This window comes from Gopherus evgoodei, chromosome 4 (genome assembly GCF_007399415.2).
Source record: "Gopherus evgoodei ecotype Sinaloan lineage chromosome 4, rGopEvg1_v1.p, whole genome shotgun sequence".
In the NCBI taxonomy this organism is placed as follows: Eukaryota; Metazoa; Chordata; order Testudines; family Testudinidae; genus Gopherus; species Gopherus evgoodei.
In genome coordinates, this window is record NC_044325.1 from 42,696,632 (window position 1) to 42,722,089 (window position 25,458).

Sequence of the window (25,458 nt, forward strand, 5' to 3'; positions counted from 1 at the left end):
GTCATACAATAGAACAGTGACCTCACCCTTGAGTAGTAGCAGGGTGATAATAAACACTACTGCCAAAGCAGGTGTGAAATCACAGTCAATTGCTTTCATGAGACAGGAGAGCTGTTTTCAGAGCTCTGCTGCTGTTACCTTCACACTACACATCAGGAACTCTGGGTAACTCCTCAGTAGCTGTGGTGGAAACAGAGAAATAGGTCCCAAAGTTCAAGATGGGTGTCAGGCCAGAACAGTAAGGCAGGAAATTATTTTAATAGGGAGCCTTGCTCATCAAATCTAAATCTCAGCTCGGATTGGTTGAGTTTCACAGAACAATTCATACACCTATAGATAATTCCTAAGTCCTTCCTCAGAAAATCTTCTGTTCCAGACAGAGTATGAGCTACTTGGGTTCAATTTAAAATGCTGAAGAGCCATATTTTAACTGCTGACAATCCAGACTTCTCAGGCATCTACAGTTCCTATGAAGTGAATATTGCCCCTGTGATCTGATAACTTCAAGTGTTACAGAAAGGTGGAAGAGACTTCTCAAAAGTCCCATCAAGAAGCAGACAGCTACAGCACAGCTATCTTCTCCTGTCCAGCTGCAACCAGCCATACAAGTAATGAAACCATCTCACCTTTCCACTTCCCTCAGTAGGGTCATCACTGCCCAACACATCAGAAGATGGGACAGCTGATTGATAAAGTGGAGATTCCAAATAGAGGGGACTTGGGTTGTTTTAGCCAAGGTCCCAGAAATCAGAACATCCCTCCCCATCCATCCTACCCATCCTTTAACAATGCACACAGCATTGTTTTGGTGTGTTCATTCCATACCACTATGCCAGATCACCCATACCTTCTGTTCCTCAATGTTCCAAACTCCCTCGTCTTCTAATAATGATCTGCCTCACACTCTATTGGAACATTCCATTATCAAGCTGTTACAGGGGTGTTCGTGACACAGCAAGCGTGATAATAAATATATTATAAATTTTAAAGGACTAATTCAGTCCTCTCTGGTATATACACCAAACAAAACGTTCTACTAAATGTATATGTACCAATTGTGATGCATGTTAGCAGATAAGAATATTGCATCTTGCCTCTCTCACCTGAGCAATCCTCTCAATGGTTCAGCCATGGAAGATATGCCTATACATATGCACAAGCAGGAGGTGTGTGATTCTAGCAAATATCAAGGTGCATGTACCACTGAAAACAAAGAACACTGTAATAAAATAAATAATATATTCTATCTCTATAATTTCTCTCAACCAAGAGAGCCCAAAACAATTTAAACAACAGACTCGGAATGCAGTCACCTCTGGGATGGAACGTGGTAGCTGTTTAACAGCTGACAGCAATACTACACAACACTTTACCTCAAGTAAAAAAGATTATGTTCTTGAACAAAAACTGAAGGGGGAATTTAGGGAGGCAGAATGAAGTTATTTACCTGAGTTACAGTTTGTTCATGGGATCTTTAATGTTTACAAGTGGATAATGTCTCAATCTCACTTTTAATACAAAACCAAAAATTGCATAGGGCCCACCACAGGAACTCAGAGGAAAGAGTGCCATCTACTGCATCATCTTCTCCACTTCCTGCAGCAGCCTGTGTTTTCCTTGGAGGTCTTCCATCCAATTGCTAACAGTGTCCTGCTTAGCTTGTGAGATCTAAGACTGCAGCTGCAAGGTGGCAATATATCAAACCCATGGCTTGTGTTAAATTTATTGATCAACGTTTTGTTTTTAAAATCTTGACCTGTACATTTAATCAGTCAGGTTCCCGGCCTAGTTCAAAAGACCCATAGGACCGACCTGATCCACTCCTTTCATCCAGCCCCTATTTCCTAAACATAGAAATTACACTGCAGCTCTCACAGGAGGCACAGCCTCCTTTTATGAAAGGGGAAAGGTCAAAGGAGAGAGAAAGCTGTGAAATTCTGGCTGTCTTCCAGGCTCTTTCTTTTACCTGGGTCACAGACAAGTGATTTCATCTCCTCAATTTCTCTCTTTTATTTTTCACAAGCCTTGTATTCTTTTTTTAAAAAAGCAATTTATTAAGCAAATAATTCATACAAATGCTTTCCATTTTTTTTAGATTCCCCAGGGAATAGACATCATACATTTTTGAAAACATCCAGAAAGGAGCTTATTGAATGTTGCTGTAAATATCACTGAGCTCTGAAATTCACAGAGTGCTGACACCAGCCTCTCTCTCTCTATTTGCTATCTCTGCCACGGACTCTGAGCAAGCCATAATCTTCGACCTGGGATCCCAAAAAACCCAAGGTTCCTTTCAAAACACCTGATGAAAAAGGCACCAAGAGGAACCTTGGACACAACAGCAAAGTTGAGAAGGTGAAAGAGGTGGGAGAGAGGCAGCTGTAGGTCTGCAGAAAACCTCCAGAGGTCTGTAAAATTTACAGAGTGTGTCATTTTTCTCAAGTACAGAGGCAGCAAACTCAGAAGAAATAAAAATCCACCCGAGAGACTAGAGAAGCTTCTGAATAAATGCAGCAGCCAAGGAAGCTCAGGGGTTTGCCAACAGCACTAGATATTGAAGCCAGCTTTTAACCCACAGTTCAAATTTCTACATGCACAGATGAACCACTTCCTCCATTCTTTAAAAAGGACTCTGTCAAGTGCCTAGGGCCAAACCCTACTCACTTTATTCACTCAAATGACTTCAGTGAGCTACTCCCATGAGTAAAGAGCAGAGGATCAGGTGCTCAGTTGTAAGACGCTTGAGGGCAAGGTACTTCTCTGCTCTTTGCACAGCAGGAAGCACACAGTGGACAAGTAACAATAAATATTATATATTAAGAAGTAGTTAAAGGCACAAAATTAAAAGATTAGAAGCAAAAGGGGAAGGGAGAATTGTATAGGAACTACCAGGAAGAGAACCATTACAAGTAAATTTTTACTTTTTCTTGCAGTGTTTTAGGATTGTAAAACATCAAACAGTCTTGGGCTACTGCATGTGAAACTAACTAGAAGGCTTTAATCTCCATAGCTCTGCATCTTGTATAGTCATTCACACTAGGACAAAGGGATTTCAGACTCTTCTTATCCAATAACATTTTTACACCCACTTTGCTTTCTCTGACAGGGCAAGGTGCAGAGCAACAGTGAGTCAGGTCTGCAGATTGAAGGTGATCAAGCTAAACTCACAGTTCCAACCTAAGTGAAAGGCAGAATGTAAAAAAACAGCACAAACAAGGAATGGGAAACTGGGTATTACTATGGAATTGAAAGCATTTTAATAATCTCAGGTGTAAGTTACAAAGGCGCTTTTGGGGGGAAAAGTGGGGGAGAGGGTTAAATCATGAAAGAGTCCCCCTTATAGAGCTGCTGGTTCCCTGTGAGAAACTTTGAAAGACTGTATGTGGACTAAGGGGAGGGGATGAAGAACTGAGCTCACATATGATCAGTTAACAAGACACGTTCCTTTAACTTTTTTTAACAGGTTTCTTTAACTGCAAGCTCATCTTGGGATCTGAGAGCCAAACTGGGTTCTTTCTTTCTCAGGCATCATCACTCTCTATCTTGGGTTAAGCACCTCACAACATCTTATGACATGTTTACAGATGCAGCGCTGAGATACAGAGAAATGCATACTACAGAATTAACTCAAGTGATCCAGCCTTGCATTACTTCCCTTGTGTTAGTCTATCAGTGACTTGCCCAAGTCACACACAAAGTCTGTGACAGAGCAGGAAACCATAAGAATGGCAATTCTGGGTCAGACCTATGGTCCATCTATCCCAGTATCCTGGCTTCCAACAGTGGCCAGTGCCAGACGCTTCAGAGGGAATGAACAGAACAGGACAATTATCGAGTTATCTTCCTGTCATCCAGTCCCAGATTCTGGAAGTCAGAGATTTTGGGACACCTGGAGCATGGGGTTGCAACACTGACCATCTTGGCTAATAGCCATTGATGGACCTAGCGTCCAGGAACTTATCTAATTCTGTTTGGAACCCAGTTATACTTTTGGCCTTCACAATGTCCCCTGGCAACAAGTTTCACAGGTTGACTGTGCATTGTGTGAAGAAGTACTTCTCTTTGTTTGTTTTCCAGCCTATTAATTCCATTGGGGGACCCCTGGTTTATGTGTTACGTGAAGGGGTAAATAATACTTCCTGACTCACTTTCTCCACACCATTCATGATTTTATAGACCTCTGTCATATTGCTCCTCAGTCATCTCTTTTCTAAGCTGAACAGTCTCAGTCTTTTTAAATTTCTCCTTATATGGAAACTGTTCCATACCCTTATTCATTTTTGTTGACCTTCTCTGTTACTTTTCCAATTCAATTATAGCTTTTCTAATTTTTGAGATGAGGTGACCCAAACCTGCAAGCAATATTCAAGGAGTGGGCATCCCATAGTTTTATAATGGCATTATTGTATTTTCTGTTTTATTATCCATCTCTTACCTAACAGTTCCTATAATTGTTAGCTTTTTTGACCTTAAGCAGATGTCTTCAAAGAAATATCCATAATGCATTTCTTGAGTGATAACAGCTATTTTAGACCCCATCATTTTGTATGTGTAATTGGGATTATGTTTTCCAAGGTGCATTACTTATCATTTATCAACACTGGATTTCATCTGTTATTTTGTTGCCCAAAAAGATAGGAAACAGTTTAATGATATTCTTCTTGTAACTCTTCACAGTCTCCTTTAGAGTTAACTACCTTAAATAATTTTGTATCTGCAAATTTTGCCACCTCACCATTCATCCCCTTTTCCAGATCATTTATGAATATGTACCCGGCATAAGGTGGTAAGAGCCAGTGACTTTAGGGCAACATTCTAAAAACAAAAACAAAAATCCCAACCTCCTCCCTGAAATCCACTAAGTGGCTTCCCCCCACCCTGTCTGCATTTTAGTAGGAAAGGGGATTTCCTGGCTGCCCATCCTCCTCCTATCAGTTCTGGGGGCTGAATATAGCCTTCGGGCCCTACGTTCAGGGCCCGGCGTAAGGGAGTTGGGGCCCCTTTCCATTTTTAAGGAGAGATGGAATGTAGGGACATGTTGGATCCAAACTGAACCTCCGTGGCTCCAGCTCATCTCTAATATTTACTATTAGCAATAATAAACAGTGCTTATGCTGCACTTTGGAGCATCACAGCACTTTACAAACATTCAATTAATAGATCTTAACAGATCTTATTTCTCTGATGCCCATCTGGCACCACATAAAAATAACATGATTAGAAAATTATGATTTTATAATGTGCCAAAGGAACTGAATCCAAGAGGAGCTTGAGAGAGAATGAAAGGGGGAAGTGAGCAGCAGAAAGAAGAAAGTATCGGAAACCAAAGCAAAGGCAGTGTTCATCCCAAGCCTCCTGACCTCCAGTCCAAAGGGCACAGGTTGCACACCAACTATCAGAGGCTCCATACAAAGGCACATAGCACTCCTCTCCCTACATTTATTCTACAGCCATCGGTCACATCTGTTTTATGCTTAGTGTTGCACTAGAGGGTGTAGATCTGGGCTGCTCAAAGTGGAGCCCAGAGCTGCCTGCCCTCTCCTGTAACTGCAGGGCAAGGGCCACGCAGAGACTAGGCAGCTGTTTACGGCTGGTGAATTCACACAACAAGCAATTTGTATTCATCTATCAAGGAAAATGCAAGTAGGTGCAAATATTATGGTCGTGTTCATTTGGTTTTGATTACAAAATGTATGTAAATGTATATGCAAATTAAGTGCAGCCATCAGGCTTCTGGCAAAGTACCAGCCCAGCCCTCAGCATCACAAACTTTGGGGCAGCTAGAGGGGCACCATGTGTCTGCAGGAAAGGTCCAGGCAGTTCCCATTAGACCTATCCAGAATAGGAAGGTTGTGCTGCTCTAAAAAGGCAGGTGGAAGATAAACCCCATGGTACCTTGTCTCTTTAAATGAAACCAAGAGGCTATAGAGAAAGCTGTTTCCTCTGCAGTTAAAAGAGTGATAATTACAGAACGACAGGCTCCTCTGTCATTCAGCAGGCAGCATCCCCAGGAAATCTTGCTCTGTAATCAAGGGAAGAGGCGCAATCAGGCCCCTATTCAGGCTTCGTTTAGAAACAGCCCCTGCTGGCAGCACAAAGGCTTTGGTGTATTACTTTGTGAAGCTGCTGAAGGCATCCACTTCAGGGCTCTGCAGCCATCAGGGGAGTCAATACAGTTTTTAAGCGTTCTTTTGGTTCACTTCCACCCACAGAGCCCAATGGAAGCCCCAGAACATGGGTGAGGTCTAAACTGTATCTAGGATCTGTATCTGACCTCCTTCTTACACGCTTGATGCTGAGCTGATGCATATCAGCAAGTCTGTCCTCAACAGATGAGTTTGGCAAAACGAGAGGATTTGTACCAGTGAATGCAAGAGAAGGTGATCATGAGCATGCAAGAGCACCAATATGAGTGTGCAAGTGTGGGTATTCAGGCAGATACACCCATATTTTGGTTATTTTTTGTTTAGAAAACAAAAGAAAATGTCTATGGAGAAGTAATTTCTGTGCTATTCAAATAGTACAAGAGCTTCAGCCTATTGGCACCAGGCTAATCCCAGCGAGAATTAAGGGGCTAATTGGAGAAGCGGTGGGGAGACAGGTCACTCTGACTTCAGTTTCAGGATTCCATGCCACCATCCATCACCCAGCAAGTTACATATTAATTGCTATTCAAAACAGTCACAGAGGGTTGCCAGGTTCAATGAATCAGTTGTATTGAAAAGCTTTATTTTATTTTGAATGCTCAGATTTTCTTAAGTGTGCACACATTTGCACACCCAGTCACGAAAACTGCACGGGCTAGTGACCGGTAGGGTACTCCAATGGTCATTTGCACATGCAGTTGCCACAATGTGTGCCATGATGTTAACTGTGTACACACATTCAGCACCAAACGCCCACATGGCTTTCTGAACATCAAGACCCGTGTTTTCACAGGATTTATATAGTTCCATCATGTCACAGAATGTTACACTCTTTGCTGAGGTTCACTATAACTGGAACTGTGCTTTGCACTGAAACAATTTGTGATACTGTAAATAGAGCTTCATTCCATCACAGTTCACTAGCAGTAGGTTCCACTGACTATTTTTATTTATTTATTTCTCTGGCCATATGATAAATGAGTTTGTTGTGGTTTTGCCATCTGCAGATGCAGGTATCAATCAATAGTCGCGTAATGGGCTGAAACCTGTCAAGAGAACTCATTATTAAAAAGGTACATATTGCATTTAGCTATTAAAACAGAAGTTATTGATTGGATCCTATCAACTCCCAATGAATGAGCTAACTGCATCGGCAATCAAGTGAAAACACAGGCATGCAAATTAAACGGCTGACAAATTGTGTAAGCGGGTTAAGAATCCACAGCTTCTGGTGTCCAGTCAAACGGGAGTGTGTCTCCTTTAAAAATAAAGAGAGATCAGGAATAAATTATTCATGTTAAATAACACTTGTGCAAATATCCCAGGACAGGATAAGGAAATGAACTAATGAGAAAACATTAGCTCCAGCAAGAAAAAGTTCACTTTCTTGGAGTAGGAGAGGGAAACAATAAACAAACAAATAAAAAAAACTAGGTGGGTCAACAGTGGATCAAGCAGATAGGACGTTCTGGGCCTGCAGTCCTTATCCCACTGATGTCGATGGACGTTTTACCAGATTCAGGGTATAAAAAGAACTTTTTGTAACAGGAAAAGATTTTCCAAGTCAAAGGACAATCTTTGTACATTTCACTAGTTTCCCTGTTCCGTTTTCTTGGCAATTTTTGTTTGCTTGTTTCACCTTACTAGAGCTTTGCCTCTCCCTTTCTCTGCTTTCCCAGAACCTGCAGTGATGCCACAATGCTGCCTGGGTGATACCGAATGACAATGGGCTTAGAGGTCACACTTGCAGGATCACGGCTTTGCTGCAGGGTCAAGTGGCGGGAGAAGGTGGACAGGGAAGGAGAAAACAATAATTAAAACAAAAGAAATGCACATGACATAATAGCAAACAGGGGAAATAAGATCAGCTAAGGAAATTGTTAAGGATATTTCTGAGGTTACAGCTGAGGTGAAAGTTCCCTGAACAGTGCATCATACCTGAGGGATCAGACCATGGTTAACTATGGGTTAAAAATACACAAAATAGCACCCTAAAGCAAAATTTCTTTCCCTCTCCTCCATCATTAAGTAGGACGTTGGGAGGAAAATGATACATCACTACGGGAAACAAACGGCAGTGTGACGCATGATTTCACACACAATAGCAGCACTGGCTGCATTCACTGATGTCTGTCCTAGACACATGCCTTGCCCATTAGAAGATGTATTTCCCATACCTCACCTTCCATAAAAAAATATGGAAATTGCATCACTCAAGCCTTGTCCAGAGCTGTCAGCGCTGCCCCATAGGTGAGCAGAAGCCCTGCTTGCTTACAGCATTTTTCAAGACATGCTGAAAGCCACAGACTGTTGATATCTAAAGTAGTTCCTGAGCTAATGGATCTAGGCTCCACAGGGAAGTAGGAAGAGGTTTATTTCTCTAGAATCCTAGGTTTCAGAGTCCAAATGCAAGTGTGGATCCTGCAATCCTCTATCCTACAAACCTTCCATTTACTTCAGCAGGATTTTGGGGTCTACAACACTGAATGACCCCAGCAGCCTCAGAACTTCTAAGGCCCAAGCTCAGCAAATCATTCTCTCTCATTTGCAGGCCGATCCGGAGTGCTGCCAAGTACTCAAATCACAGCAGAAGTCAGGGGAAGTTTGGGATATTTAGCACCTCTCAGGATCACATGCTTGGTCTGGTGTATGTCCCCAACTACACGTCTACATTCTCTCCTGTAGTATGATCTGGACCCCAAGATCTAAGTGAAACTTCTTGAGGTTGGTGAATGGAGGGCAGGGTGTTTTTTGAACTCTAAAATCTATGGGAATTTCTGGCCAGCTTACAACCAAGACATCCCAAGTCTCTATCTTGGGTTAAAGCTATTTCACAAAGATATTGCAGCAAGATTTTTGATTTCTCACTGTCAACCTAAGAAGCTTTATCCAAGTCTCTTGCCTGTATGGACTCCTAAAGCAGTGGGGCCCACTGATAGGAGCTAATTACCACTGCATTTAAGAGAAGACTCAGAAACAAGTCCTGGTATTTATCCTGTGGTAAGTTCTAGTTGTTTGTCACTACAGTTTTATTTTGAAAAAAAATCAAATTCAGTAGTTACACTCAATTTTCATTTTTATTGCTTCGGCAACCCAGTCAGACATTTTACACAGGCCCCAAAACAATCTGAGCTGGGGTTCTTGGAGCAACCAAAATGACAATCTCAGCCATTACTGTGCAAGCAACACAAGCAGAGCAGGGGCCTTCTCCAGACTACTATCAAGCTACCCCAAAGATCGCCTTATTTTTGCTAAGTCTTGTCAGTGAAGTATGGTTTCCACAAAGCCCATAATCAGGGTGGTTCACGTTTGCTCCCCATTTTACCTGCCCCGCCTTGGTTTATGGAAGTGGGCGGGGGAATTCAAACAAACATTTGGAGTTTGACCATCTCTCCTACAAACCCTTAGTGCTCATGAACTCATTGCCTTACCTTCTCCAGCCCCATTAACAAATTAGTGGTGAGGATTCTCCCCACACTCCCAATGCTGTGTCATATATGCAAAATTCCCTCTCTGCCATCATATGTAACTGCCCCCTTTGCTATTTGCTATGGATGAGGAGGTGCTTGTGATTTGGAGGGGAACTCTGTCTCATTTGAGATCCACCAATAGAGGCACCAGGTCTTTTGCAGCCATGCTAAATGAAAAATTAGCCCGTCGGATTTTGCAAAGAGCTGAAAGGAGAGAAAGAAGGCAGGTGATCTCTTACCTTCTGAGCAGAATTTGCCAACATATCCAGTGGCAGAGCAGTCACAATGTGGCTCACCATCCAGAAGGAAACAAGTGCCACCATTCTCACAAGGGTTCTCTACACACAGTCCCTCCATGTCCAGATGGACCCCCTGGTTGCCGAGCAGCTGCGGTTCCGAGTTGCCATACTTCAGGTCCAGGATAAATCCCTGAAATGGAGGCTCACTCAGGATGCCATCGAGGGTCAAGGCTGCAGGGCGGATGTCTGATGGAACGCCACCAACAAAGAGGTCACTGACTATGTTCATGTTCTGGCGTTGTGGACGCACTTCACCAGGCTTGGCTTCACCATCCAGCACCAGCACGGTCCGGAGGCGGTCGCGGCTGACCATGAGGAAGTGCCAATTGCTGTCATTGACCTGCTTTTCTGTGACAACCGTGGTCTCGGCACAGTCCACACTGAACCGGAGCTGGATGCGCCCATCAGCCAGGGACAGGCAGAGGAAGTCGCAGACACCACCATCATCAAAGTAGAGGAGCAGCCCAGCTGAGACGTTGGTCTTGAACTGAAAGCTCAAGTCGCTTCTGGTGCTGGCATCCCAGCGGAGGTAGCGGGCCCATTGGTTGGGGAGGCCCATGAACTCCAGACCCAGGCAGAGGCCCAGTAAAGAGCCCAGCAGTAAGCTCACCTTCAGGGTGAAGCAGACAGAGTGGAGAGTGAAGCCCATTGTTGCAAAAACCTGCTCTTTCCTAGATAAAATATAAAAGCCACAGCACTGATGAGAAGGACCCAGGAAAAATCACTGTAACTGATAAATTCCACAGGATAAGAAAAGCACAGAGGGAGCACGCACACTTGATCAGCCACGAGAATTCACCTCTCCAAGGAAAGATCTCAGCTATCCGTTAGGATCCGGAGGCCTTTATCTCAGAAGGAGGGGGTGCGTGGCAAGAATTCTCCAGGTGATCCACTTTCTTGAAGGGCAGAAAACCCACGGTGGTCTTGTTTTGGTGGAAAACACAAAAGTGACAGTTGTTGTGAGGAGAGAGAGCGAGTGCAGAGGTAAAGGCCAACTCTCAAATTCCAGATTCCTAGAAGCGATGACAAATGCGGCAGTGAGGTGGTGGTGAACTCAGAAAGGATATAACCATTGGGAGAGCAAAACCAAAGTCAGTCTTCAGGGTGCATTGATGGTGATCCCGCCCATAACTGCTCGCTTGGCACTGAAAGAGCTTGCAGGACCTGTAAAGATGGGGGGGGGGAAGGGAGAGAGAGAGACCGATGTCAGTCCCACAGATCACCAGAACTCAGTGTAGTTGGTAACCTGAGATTTGTATGTATTTGCTTATTTAGAGGGCAGGATTTCATGTATATCCCTATCTACGGTTATCCCCTCATCTCTCAAAGTAGTAGGGCTATTTACACCATCAGACCTCTCAGGGCCTGAGTGAGAAATGCAGATGCTCAAGTCATGATCAGGCCCTATCATAGCAGATAAATAATTCTAAGAAGTTCTGATGAACAATGAAAAACCTGCCACTCTCCTTGAGAAACACTGCCTCCAAGAAGTTTAAATCCATCCCTTGGTAATAACAGTATACATAAGGTATGCTAGGTAAACCCCCACACCAGGCCACTCACTAATGCTGTTTCCAGGAATACCACAAAATTCCCCTTCAACAGCATGCAACTTGTAAGCAAGTTTGGCTCCTCTACAAGTTCTAACACGCTGACAGAGGGCAGTTTATTTCCTCTTCACTGACCAGCAGTCCCTAACAACTTTCCAAAGGGCCAAGTTCTTCCCTCTCTTCAAATCAAGGAGATGAAAGGTTCTGTGGGTCAGATTCTGCTCTCAGTTACACTGGTGTAAAATTGGAGCAACTCCAATCACCCAGTGGAGTTGTTCTAGATTTACAACAGTGTAACTAAGAGCAGAATCTGGCCCCACAAATAAAATGTAATATATAGGAATGTTGCCCAGGTGTAAAGAGGGCAGAATTAGGCATTAATCATTAGTCTGGTACACACAGAAACATATCACACTACTGTGTTCATCCACAATCCCTTGATAATTCTAAATTGAGGAGATTGCAACTCAGAGGATTTTTACTGAGCTTCTGACATGTTCCCCGGCTCTTGCAGGGTGCATTGCTGGAATTACACTGGGATTTTTTGGGAGGAGAGGAGCTAGGATGGAAGTGGTAACCCAAAAAAGAACAAGTATCAGTAATCTCTGTTCCCAAAGCAGGTCAAATTCATTAACTCCACTGCCAATGGATGGGTAGGTCCCATCAAGTATAGAGACTGGAATAGCTTTACAGCCTCTCTAGTAATTAAACAAAAAATGCTTAGTGCAAAAAATGGAATTCCTTAGAACAAAAAGGTCCAGCACAAGCCAAGGGAAGGCATTTTGCACAGATTTTCTGTTCCTCTGCCTCCTATCATGACTCATGACAGATAGAACAGCAGTGAGGAGGCTGGACAGAACAGACGTCCCAGTTATTGGTTTTCCATTCAGCATTAGAACTTGCTGCATGTGTCCTGCATGTTACCAGTGCAGAGACTCAAACAGGGACCCTTAAAAACTAGGCCCAGCAGCTATACCAGGAACCTTTGCTACTGGCTGACATGGTAGAAACTGCACCATGCGGGTCTGTCTAGGCACTTATATGCCCCATCACTGTCGCATCCAAGCACTCCCAAATATTTAAAAATAGAAATAATAATGGTCTCAACCTTGAAGGTTCTACAAAGAGCTTGCTACTTACTAAGAGCCAAATTCACTCCTAGGATGAAATGGGAGTGACACTGATTGTCTTTAGCAAGAAGGTAGTTCCATCCATTTATACCAGTGTTGAATTAAATTCTTACTGGGGGAAGGTGGGTGACTGTATCTGACGTAGTAGGATTATTTCAGATTAAAGGGAATTTGAACCTCGGCTGCAGTCTGTGTTTGAAAACACTATCTAAAACAAAGGCTGCTGTAAGAGCAGAGACTTTTTCATAGGCATGGGCAGGGCATGAGCCTCTAGGGAAAGACCATCATGTCAAGTTCAGCAAAAGTACAAAGCTAGACTGGATGGCTCAGGGGACTGGCATGAGGCCTTTCCAAGGCTGACAATCTGGCACCTTTAACCAGCACTAAAAACAGGTCACTTGAAACATAAAATGAATCAATTCCAAAAGAACCTGTAAGCACAGAGAAACGTGAGTTTTCAATGTCCCATGTAAGTCAGACCCATTCCCTGCAGCTGCCTGACTGGAGCTCGTTAGCTTAACTGCTATAAACGCAAATACAATCAAGTCAAAACCAGAGGGAAGATAATTCCCTTTAATTGTTAACAGCTTGGCTCAGGCTGAGGGAGGAGAGAAAGCAGGCGGCATTAAGAGAGGTGTAAAGAAAAAAGGACCCAAATGTTCAAATTGTTTCTCCTCCCGATAAATGAGACATTGGTTCAGTCATTTAATTCTTGGGCCTTGCGAAGCAACTGCAGGCAGAGATACCTGGTTTGCGTCTGTTTACCCTTCTACTCCGTACTACCCAGTGGCTGCAATAAAATACCCCATGATTTATTGGGAGGGGAGGAGAGGGAGAAAGAGAGAATGTGATGACCCAGGCCTGGAGTTATTGATGAGACGGGATTAAGACTATAATAACGTGTGTAAATTAGCCAGCAAAGTATTCCCAGCAGCTAAAGGTTCCCTGGAACATTTACCACTGCCAGTGCCACAGAAGAATTCTTTTCCCTGTTAAGATTCAAACAGACTTTAAAACAAAGATGACAGGGAGAGGTAGGCAAGCTCAGCATTGATGTCGGCCCCACAGAGATCCCACAGTAGAACATCTCCCTCAATAATAGCTTTAGATTCTCTTGGGCGAAGTATGAGAAGAAGCACCCCTCTCTCTTTCTGACTAAAAATGAACACTTTCAGAGCTAGTGAGAGGTGCTGAAGCAACAGCCCTTGAGGCAGACAGCAGGTAAGTATCCACAGAACAGGTACAGTATAGTCCACAGTAAATCAAGCTCCTCTCACATCCATTCTACTAATCTGTCTCAATCCTAAATTGCAGGAACCCCCTCTTGGGGAAATTCAGTCCCCATGCCCATTCAATATTTGGCCCCTCCCCTGCAACAATGGGGATCATGAACAGTGGTGGTGACCTCTGTAACATTAGCACCTGTCCATTATGGAATGGGCTGAGATCCAGCAACTTGTTTCCCACAGGACACCAAACAATCAACAAAATGGAAACTAGTCGGAGGTAGCTGCACTGGGTTCAGACAGCTGACCAAGGCGATGAAGCCACGTACTTTCCCATCAATCTATTTTCTAGAGAAGATAAGGTCATCTTTATTTAGGCAGAGGAAGGAGAGAAGACTGTTTCAGGCCATGACAAATTAAAGCTGTTATTTCTTGATATTTATGTGTTCTAACTCTGGTTTTGGGCAGACTGTCTACATCTAGACACGGGGATGTGCAAGATTGCCTCTAGAACTCTGCCAATGCCCCTTAATCCTGACCTGCAGCATCCCCTGGTATTCCAGTCCTGGGCCCCATGCAGCTCTGCTAATGTAAACCACTCTCACTATACAGCAATAGGGGCTGGGAGGAACCCCAGATTTACTGGTTCTTTTGGCATTAGGAAGGATTTGAATTCAAGCCTTTAGAGATTAAAAGACTGACAATTAGACCTATGCCTAATGCACACAGATGGCATGAAACTCCACTCTTAAAATGTGTCTGCACACCCCACACGGAACCAGGGCAATAATAGGGTAATACAGGGCTAGGGAGGTCCCACCCCTCAACAGGTGCAGGGCATGCTCCCAGTAGAGGAATAGTTTAAAAGGACACTGGTAGAGCAGCAAAAGTGGAGAAGAAGCTGCAGGCTGTGCCGAGAAGCAAGGCTGGTGCTGTGACAGGAGTGGGGCTACAGCTTTAAAGATGTTCTAGCAGCAGGGAATCCGGATTGCCCACATCTCTGGGAAGCTGAGAGCCCTACAACAGGCTGCTTTGAACAGGATGTTAACAAACCAAGTGGAGTCTTCTGAACAAGTGACTATGCCCCAAACAGCAGAGCTCAGGTTTGATAGGACGTGACTCAGGGAAAAGTGTAACTTGGGGATGGATCGATTACTAGTCCAGACACTTTGTCAAACCTTCTATGGCCTTGGGTTGGGACCCAGTGGAGTGGGTGGACCTGGGTCCCCCTACCTTGCACCCTGTTCCTCTGCTGTGGCAGAACTCGAAGGGGAGCAATATGAGCATTCAAGAGGAACTGAGGCCTGCCATGTACAACTTGGCTGGGGCCCCCTCTGTGCCTTGCCTGATCCCTAGGCCAGCTGGTCTTCAGACAACCCCTTGTAAAAGAGAACTATAGCAACAGCCTCATGCAACAACAGCTCGATCAGAATGATACTGCACTTCCTCTAGAATACTGTATGTATTTTTTTTAAAAATGCGTCTTCTCCAGGGACCTCAAACTTTCCCCCTGCATGAATAACAGTGTGAGAGAGAGGTTGTGTGCTGGACACCTCCCCTTCCAGGCACAATCACATAGCAGCCCTGCACCAATTCCAGCAGTTGCTCACATGGCAAAGTAACATTTCAATGGTTTTTCCAAGTATTGGGAGCTTATTTTAATACAATTTAGCAGCAGGAAATGAGGAGGAGAGCCAGCCCCACCTGGCCAGCTGGCTCTTCACAGCCCACTAGCAATCGCTTCACAGAGCGCAGTTTGAGAATTGCTGCTCTGAAAGGATCTGCTGTCCAGCAGATCATCCCCACCTCACCTGACACCTACCTGTGCTCCCTCTGCTTCAGACTTCAGTACAGTAAGGAGGAGACAAAGCATATAGTCTGCACTCTGAGCAGACGCCTCAGCATTACGCACACAGAAAATCCACTGCAGGAAACACACCTACTTGCGCTATTCAAACTTCCCACTCACAGGAATGAAAGAGCTGAAGAAATTCCAGAGTTGGAGAGGGGAGAATACTAGAACGCTGCTCTTGGGGAGAGGTCAGCATCAAGTGCTGCCTGGACACTAGCCATCTTGCCAAGACTAAGGAGCAGCTTATTTATGCCAGGAGGAGAGAGCCATTTGCTTAAAAGCCCCGGGAGTGGGGTCCACCCTCGCTGTGGAGTGGCTCTCAAACGGTTATCTGTTCTATGCGAAGAGCGAGTGAGCATGAGTGACAATATCTAATTGCCAACTAATTTCCATAATTACTGACTGGCACACTTTTTATGCCGGGTTAGTATCTTTGCAAACGTCTCACAATGCAACTGCTTGGGAAACAGAGAGAGAAGCCGGGGCCCAGAGCTGACATGCAAGTTATTTACCAAACTGCACAGAAGGGCTTTAAGAGACTGGTTTGCTACTCTCTGTCTTTGCCGTCCCCCTTCTCTACCTCTTTCTTTGACTGCTAATTGCTTAGGGATGGATATTTAAGTGTAATTTTCAGCAATTTCACATGCAGAAGAAAGCAGCCCTGGATGGAGCCAGGTCTATGCAGTTGGGAGCTGTGCTAGCTTCCCACACACAGCTAGCCTGTTATTCCAGTCCTGGGTGTCTCACATAGCGTGGCTGATGCACATCAATCCTAATCTGCAGCACCTGTGGCTAGCCCAGGCCTAAATCTCCCTCAGCAGAAACTGCTAATCATACCATACACTGTAATGCAGAGCCAACATCATTCATGAGTGACCTGCCTGAGATTCACAAACTCCTGTCACTTCTGACCTCAGCCAGCACCTCATCTTACCAGTCAAAGAGAAAGTGCAATAGTTCATCCTCCTTCTCAGCTCCCAAAGGACCCAGTCCCGCTCCCACTAGAGCAAAAGGCAGTTATGTCACAAATTTCAACAGGAGTTGGCCCTAATTTGGGGTGGTATCAATCTGTGTCTCTGAAGTTAGCCCAGAACAGAGCAGTGGGATCATTACAGCCTTGTAGTATATGCTGTCTGATATCATTCATTGAAATTCAAAATCAATAATTGATATTAAAAGCTGGTGCTTGCCCAGGACAGAGGTAGGAGAAGCTGAAAGTATTTGTTTATCCTCTTTACATTTGTCTAATTCAGTGCTGGGTATTGGGCTCTGTTTGGATCATGCCTTTTGCATGGCTCTTCACAGAGGTAGCTTCCTCTTAAACACAAATTCTCCTGGCTGGGTCCATATCCAACTGAGCTCTACCTAAAAGAATGGAAAGGGAAAAGAAAGAAAAAGAAAAACCTTCAGATGAAGAATGCAGACATGAAAACTGAGTTGCTGCTGTGACTGGAAAAAAAACCAAAAACCACACACACTAGTCTCCTTGGTGAGGGTACAGAGTGAGATGTTTGCACAGAGATGACAGGAGAAAAGGAAGAGACTGGAGAAAGTGGCTCAAGTGCATTTTATTCTTCCTCCTTCCAGGTGAATCTGCTTCTCAGCCATAATCTCTGAACCCACCACCACTTTCTTACTGGGCTGGAGAGGGCTGTGAGCTAGTTCAAGGGACAGACTGAAGAACCCACTGCCCGTCTCATTGACCTTACCGAACAGAAGCCACGGGGCAATTCAACCCCTCAGGAATGGCAAACTCCCTTGCTCTGGCTGGTTTTTCCCATCCTGGATATGCTACCTGGGCTCCCCAGAGTGGCCGTGGAGTTGTTATATTATCAATAATGACATCACCATGTGGTTTCCTTAAGAGATGGGGGTTATATATATATATATATATATATATATATAATTTATAGAGTCTCGTAAGGAAACCACACACACACTACGCATTTATATATATATGCCTATATATAAAGCACTACTGTTCAAGCAGGGCCAAAACCTCAGTTCACAAGTGCCCTGTTAAACAAGATTGGGCTTCTTTTGTTCCCCTCCCCTCTAGCAGGTCAGGATTTACACGCACACACGTTCACTGTCAGCCTCAGCCACCAATTAAAGTTTGCCAGTTTCTAGGTGCAGTGGGGAGGCGATTTGTGATCAGGAAGGTTAAGACCCTTCCTTCTGTAGTAAGAAGAGGGGAACAGGGAGGCTGGTGCATATGGGTCCCTGTTCCCCTCCCTGTTCCCCTCTTCTTACTACAGAAGGAAGGGTAGGGCCAGAGTGTCCCTTTCTTACCAAACCAGCCCTGGATCTCACTTGAGGAGACATTACCTCATCTGTACGGGTTTACACACTATGTGAAATGGGTAACCGTGCACAGGGGAGATGAGCACACACACACTCATTTCATATCAGATACACAGTCAAAATGCCACCTGTGGCCTCGGATGGGGTCTGAGCAAGCTGACAACATGCTCAGTTCAACTGCAAGTACAAGGCCATGACAGCACAGACTTCAAAACCAGCGGGCTGGGAAGCCATCTGGCTGCTGGAAGAGTTAATATTTTATAATGAAGATAATCACCCTTCAAGGCTCTTGCCTCCTGGGACTATTAAATAGATTCAGTTCAGAACCAGAGCTCTTCAGATCTAGTATGGGGGAAGGAGGGGTGGAAAAGAGTCGGGGGGAGCTGCGCATCTCTCCCGCCACCCCAAAAATAGCCTGTATAGTCCAAGAGGGTGACCTTTAGCCAGCTTACCTAGCTCTAGCTCAGCATGGATACAATTTACAGACCATTTCTGTTCTCCAGCTTTCTTAACACAAAGAAGAAAAATCAAAACCTCAGCAAAAGGAAAGAAGAAAGACAGAGAAAATAACCCTGCAGAGCAATCATGCCTGGGGCTGCTCTGATGGCTCTTTCTGTTCCCTTCCAGGACACAGAAATGACTCCCAGTGTGTTAATTACTCCCATTACCACAAACTCTCCACTGACAAAAACTAGCTTGGAGGAGGGGTTGGCAGTGGCTGAACAATTAGTGCTCTGCGCTGCCACGCAGGAGAACCCAGGCGCCCTTAGCTGCAAGCTGCTGACAACAAGGACTGTGAATGCTGCAAAACCAGACAGCATGGCTTAGGGTGACCATATGTCCCATTTTGGCCAGGACAGTCCCTTTTTTAAGCCCTCTCCCAGCCATCCCATTTTGGTAAAAGTGGCATTTGTCCCATTTGCTCTTGCCCACTTGAGCAATCAGGACAAATGCCCACTTTTGTTCAAAAAAGTGGGGCATGGTGCGGAGGAACGTGCAGTGGGGGTAGGGGTGAGCAGCAATACTAGCCCCACACAAAAGGGAAGAGGCAGGGCTCAGGTGGGGGGCAGGCAGGGCTCAAGCAAGCAGCAATACCAGCCCCAGCCTCACATGGGGGGCAGACAGGGCTCAAGCAAGCAGCGATGCCAGCCCTGCACAGGGAGGAAGACTCGGAAAGGGAGGGGTCTCTGGCAAGCGGCTAGGGGCAGTCCCACAAGGGGGTGGGGGTGGCAGGGGCTCAGGCTAGCCCCACGTGGTGTCCCATTTTCCATTTGGGAAATATGGTCACCCTACTTGGCTGCTTCGGGAAAGGGGTGAGGCAGCACTGTCCAGCAAAAAGGAAGAGGGAATCCTGATCCCTGCATCCTGTTTTCAGCTCTGCTGGGTGACTCAGCGTGTGAACCTAGATATGTCACTTCCCCTCTCCGTGTCTCAGTTTACCCATCTTTAAAATGGGGACAATGATAAGAGCTTAGAGATCCACAGATGAAAAACCCTTTAATATCGTCATCATTTATTGCAGTGGTTTTTGACCAAGGGTATGTATACCATAGGGAGTATGCAGAGGTCTTCCAAGGGGTACATCAACTCATCTAGATATTTGCCTAGTTTTACAACAGGCTACATAAAAAGCACTAGCGAAGTCAGTACAAACTAAAATTTCATACAGACAATGACTTGTTTATACTGCTCTATGTACTGTACACTGAAATGTAAGTACAATATTCATATTCCAACTGATTTATTTTATAATTATGTGGTAAAAATGAGACAGTAAGCAAAGTTTCAGTAACAGTTGCTAGGACACTTTTGTATTTTTATATCTGATTTTGTAAGCAAATAGTTTTTAAATGAGGTGAAACTTGGAGGTACAAAACACAAAATCAGACTCTTGTAAGGAGTGCGATAGTCTGGAAAGGTTGAGAGCCACTGATTTATTGTATTGTTATCATGTCCCCACCTCACTTCCCTACAGCCTCTCCCTTCTGCCAACAACAATCCTTTACATTCTATAGCACAGCTCACCCAGGATATCTCCAAGCACTGTACTATGGAGAAGGAATCTACATAGTGAGGTGTGCTATAAGCATTTAATTCACATGAGTTTAAGATGGCCACATCACTCACAATAGGTGAAGCATCCCCCTTCGGATTCCAAATGTATTATGTATGTTACAGGAAAAAAATATATAAATATTTTGGAGTGTCTTTTTTAAAAGAAGGAGGACACTATAACTATTGAGAATTCAAATTTGAGCCTTTTGTTATGAACTTGCAAATAGGATTACTTCTGGGAATTTTTTCCCAAGATTACAAGCCTTCAGAATAGGCCTGTTTTCTAGCATGAGTGGATCTGGCATCAGAAAAAGCTGGCTTATAATCAGACGTATAGTGATTTTCTCCATTTTACACAGCACTGAAGTGCAGCCCCTACTGGCCGGGGCATAGTAGTTCTTTAAAAGCACACCAGCAACACTATAGAAGAAGAAGGGAAATGATTATCCTGTATCTCTTTTGAACTGGTGGATCATACATTCTCAATGTATCTCAGTGCTATGCAGGTTCCCTACCCTGCTTTTCACTATAATAAAAAAGTCATTACTTTTTCAGTAGTGTACCCAACTGAAACTGAATGGGTGAATTTAGATGGGCAGAATATAACTGTCCAGGCTGGAATTCTTTCCAGACAGCGGGGCTAATGTCATTATGCTGGCAAGAAACATTCTGGAATATGCGATAACCTCAAGGGTTAGGTCCTTGGTTTTACATCTTCTCTGAGCATCACCTTTATCCCCATTTTACAGATGGAGGAACGGAGGCACACAAAAAATAATTGACTTACCCAATAAGCCGATGAGACTATGTTACCTGAATAGACCACTTTGAGCTTCTGTTGTCTGAAGGGCTTGTTTGGCCAAGGGCGCCTGGGTTTGCCCAAGTCCTGTGGGATGGTCTATTCAGACAGGTTGATCTTTGTACTGCTTCAAAGCAAGCACAGCAGGAAGAGGAACAATGGGTGAGGCCCAAGCGGGAAGCAAGAAGGAATCAATGTGGATTTCTGATTAAATGGATATGCTCAGACGGAGAGTAGGAGCTGGGTAGCACCCTCCTAATCACCCAAAATGCCAGCTGCTCATTTGGGGTCGCACCATGCAGTCTGGGCCCCACTGGCTCAAAGGAAAGCAAGTAGAGTCTGCTGAGCAAGGAAATAAAGGGTTATTTGACACCAGAAGCCTAGTAATGGTTTTTCCCATTATGTAACATAGCCATCTCTCCATATTTTTTTAACGAAACTTGATAATCTCATGCTATATTTGTACTAAGCTTCCCATACACTCAACAACAATGCGCAAACCTAGCAAATGGAGATAAGCCGGCTGTGGCCCAGGAGCCTTCAGTTTAGCTCCTAAGCACCTTAAATAGCACACACTATATTTGAGTACTAACTGGGTACGAATCTCAGGGCATCCAATTAAACTGTGGAACAGAGGTGGACGAGGTAATACTCATGCAGACCTGGCTTCCTCCTGCCCCTCCAATTACTGACACTTCAAAAGAGGAGAGGACAAAAGTTTGGCTTGTTGGGAATAGTATTTACACTTTACATGCAGAGCATCCAAGCCTAGCTGGGACTGACAACTGCATCCCATTCCCTCCTGTGACAGTCTGTATCCTTATGTTCACTATTTTTTCAAGACTATAATAAATTTTGTACAAAATATGCCTTGTGAGGTATCACCTGGAAGCTCATAAACTGCTGATTATTATCCTAGTAAAATATGTGTGGCAACATTTTATGTAAAGTTATAAGATTCTCCTGTGTTACATATTACTAGTTTAGAAAAGCAGGCACAAACCAGTTCCTTAGAGACAAAGGCAAACTGACACCTCGGCCAGATGCCAACAAAATCAAGTGGACTATCGCCTAATTGAGCAGCCATTCTTTAGCAGGAAGAAGGGTGTGCGGAAAAATCTGCATCTTGACAAAGAAACAGGTGGGAGTTCCCCTATACTCAGACTTTCTGTCTACTGAACCTCAGCTGGAGATGACTTTTGCGCAAGAGAGGGGGCTATAAGAGGAGAAGGAAAATGCCCCAAAGGTACTCTTCCTCCACTTCTCTCTGCTTATGGCCTCAACCCCATCTGAAGGATTAGGAACTTAACACTGAATTGGGGGTGGGGTACTGGCCAAAAAGCATTCCAGCCAGCAAGACTGCAAATGCATGTGGTGAGACAAACCTTTGCTTTGAATTCATTTACCACGTTAAATTAGATGCTAGTTGCAGTTTTACCTTGTATTTCTTTGTAACCAATTCTGACTTTTATGGCTTATAACTTGTTTTAGTGTTTTATCTAAACAAGTGTGTTTGGCTGAAATGATTGGGAACCTCCATTTGTGCATATCATTTTCTATTAATAAAATGACAGACCTTTTATGAGTTTGTATTGTCCAGAAGGAAAGAGCTGGGCAGTACAAGACACACATTTCTGGGAACAAGTCTGGGACTAAGAATTTGCTGGTATCTCTCTGCCAATATAATGTGTGGGTGGCTGGCCAGAGCACCCCTATAGCACAGCTGGGAGTAATTTACATGATTGAGGCTGTGTGTGAACAGACCAGGAGTGGCTGTTCTCACAGAGAAGCTGTGTAAGAGGCACCATAGCTTGGAGAATTGAGGGGACACAGCTGCTCAACAATCCAGGCTGTACCCTCGGGAATGTCACACCTCCATTTTAAAAGGCTTTGAATGCTCACTGCCCCATTCCCCTTTTGTGGATCTTCAGTGGCTACACAATCAGAATGCCCCTGCTATGATACAAGCGAGGAGGCATTTCCACTGTGGCCTGTGCTTGCAGCATTGCACACTGGCCTATGACCCAGCAAGTGTGTCGTGATCACTATCTAGGTTGCTTGGTGGCTGGCTGTATAAGCATATCAACCTGCTGTTCTAGACCAACAATGGCCATATAAAGCAAGGACTGAGTGCATCTCTTTGGTAAAAGGATGTTAACGAGCCCTGGGGACCCGCACAAGGAAGAAGAAATATGATACATATAAAGTGTCTCTTTTAAAAGAAAATATGTTGAATGAAACAAATTTTAGCTTAAGAGCTATGGGACCCCAACAGCTGAGAAAACAGGGAGTTATTTGCAAGAAGGGGCTCACTTTTACCCCAGATGCATTTTATTAGACTGCAAACCATTTCTGTGCCTCTCATTTTATAACATCCTATAATTTCTTTCCACTTAGTCATCCCTTTCCCTTAGAGACTCACTGCTGAGAAATATAGGAGCAAAATTCAGGCTTTGTACAGTAAGAGATTAAAAAACCCCTAATATGCAGAGAAAGATTGTCATTAATTTGTTTTATTTCAATAAAAACAGCCACTAGTGGGGTAATTAAATTTGCCCTGGCAGGGGAGATATGGCAAGTCAACAAGTATGTGAAAGGTATGAATACCAAGGAAGTAGACGAAGTGTTCAGGGTGCCACAAAGGGGTTGGGAGTGTAAATAAAAGTAATCGTACCTGAGAGAACCATCCTGGCAGCAAGGTGTTAAAATGTAGAGGAGTCTCCCAGGGGAAGGGGTGCAAACTCTGTGGCTTGATATACTTAACACGAAACCTGGACAAAAGTACTCGTAAAATGTTTAATAGGGAATAACTCTACACTAGCGGGAGATGACGTGCATGGCATTCCACAGCAGTAGGTGTTCTGTCTCTAGCTTCTATGACTCATTGTTGGAAACCCAAATGCAACAGCTTTGTGCTAGGGCAATGGATTCAGAAAATGAAACCAGATGATCAGCTTCGTCTTCCAGATGAGCCCAATGAAACAAACAAACTGCCCCACTGGTGAAAAAATCAGTAGGATGTTTTAAATTTCAATCTTAATAGTTGAGGGTTGTAATGCCACACAGGAAAACATTTCCTCCTAACTTAAACATTACTTGTTACATGTTAATGTATTAATGGTGCTCAGATATATTTAGAAATTCCCGAGATTTTATCTTGGCAGTGCCCCTTTAAAAGTCAGATGATCTTTTAAAGCATTTTCAGCCCTGGGACACAGTGCAGTGCCCTGGAAGACGATTGACATTCTGAATGACTGGGCTGTGAATTCAAAATCCCAACTCAGCCAGCTCAAACCAAGAGCCAAACTTGCATGTTTTAAATGGGGTGGCGGGGAGACGAGAGAGAGAGAGTGTGTGTGTTAGAATTACTGCAGCTACACAGAGAAATATCCTCTCAGTGTAAAAATTTCAGATGCAACAGTAACCCACTGAACATCTGGGTGTAGGTTCTGCCCAGGTGTAGGTGGCACATACTATCTTTAATGCTTTGGCACGCCAAATACAGATGTGCTTACTGTTAGGAAAATGGCAATTATTTTCTGTGAAAATGTTTTGAAGAAAACAAAACCATTTTCATTTAATTCAGAATTTTTCACTGAATTTTCTAATTTTTCTTCAAAGAAAAAATTCAGCCTGAGAAGATTTGTTTTCCTATTTTAAATTTCCTTTTCCCTGGTTTCCTCTTCCTTCCCCTTCCCACCCACATTTAAAAAAAAAACTAGACAAGACGAAAAGAGGTGTGAGAAAGCAAAAAAACCCAACAAATAAAAACCACAAAGTTTTCCCTGAATTTTGAATCAAATTAAATAGAAATGACTTAATTCAAAATGAATTAAAATATTTTTTCTTATTGAAAAATCAGAAAATTTTTAATGATAAAAAGTTTCACTAAAATGAGTGTTTAGTTTGAAAAGCCATTTTTGACAAGACACATTTTGCTCAGCTCTAGCTACAGCTCCTACTTGATTTTTTTTTTAACTCCTAGCTCTGCACTCTGCTTGGGCCATTGTTTTAAGAATGCTAGGTCAGCAGGCAGTAGGTAGCTCAGGAGACTTGTAATGGGCTACAGAGCCATTCTTCTCCAGGGCACAGATTCCAATCTGCCTCCCCAAGGTGAGTAGTGACTAAAATCTTTTGCCAGCTGGCAGTAGTTTGGCAGTCTATGAAAAATTAGTTGGTCAGCCTAGGTCCAGTTTCTAGGCCAGGTATCCACATCGCAAATCTCACCACTTGATCCAACACTATTTGGTTCTGTTATTAGCCACTTCAGTACAGTGGCCAAGGACTGAATGGGTGATGAAGTCTTAACTCCCTCTTAAACATAAGCGTGCACTCTCTCCAAGGTAAGGCTAAGATACACTGCTGGGGAAAGCATGCACTGCTGCCGCACCCATTTTGTGAGCAGATAGAGCACTTCATTCTCCGATCTGGTAGCTTTCACAAGCACAAAAATAACTTTGGGGGAGGAGAGGAAATTTGTTTTTAAAAAGCTTTTTGCAAGCGAGTGCGAGGGAGGAAGATACTTGAAGCGTTTGTAATAACCAGGCAGGACTTTTGTTCCCCAATTGTGTTGAGTAACAGAGGCTTAGGAATAACAATGGAAAATGGTATTTAGTATCTGGAGAAG

At 43.9% G+C, this 25,458-nt stretch overlaps 1 protein-coding gene across 26 annotated transcripts in view; it reads right to left on the reverse strand.

Annotated features, from left to right (window-relative positions):
- NRXN3 (neurexin 3) overlaps window positions 1-25,458 on the reverse strand; it is a 1,499,321-nt gene that overhangs the window by 1,424,369 nt on the left and 49,494 nt on the right. For all 26 annotated transcript variants that reach the window (XR_003999960.1, XR_003999959.1, XM_030559000.1 and 23 more), the window contains exon 2: window positions 9,856-11,079. Coding sequence is in view for 24 of the 26 variants with exons in the window: in XM_030559000.1 (XP_030414860.1) it covers window positions 9,856-10,564 (709 nt within the window). In the remaining 2 variants the exon portion in view is untranslated. The remainder of the gene's footprint in view (window positions 1-9,855; window positions 11,080-25,458) is intronic.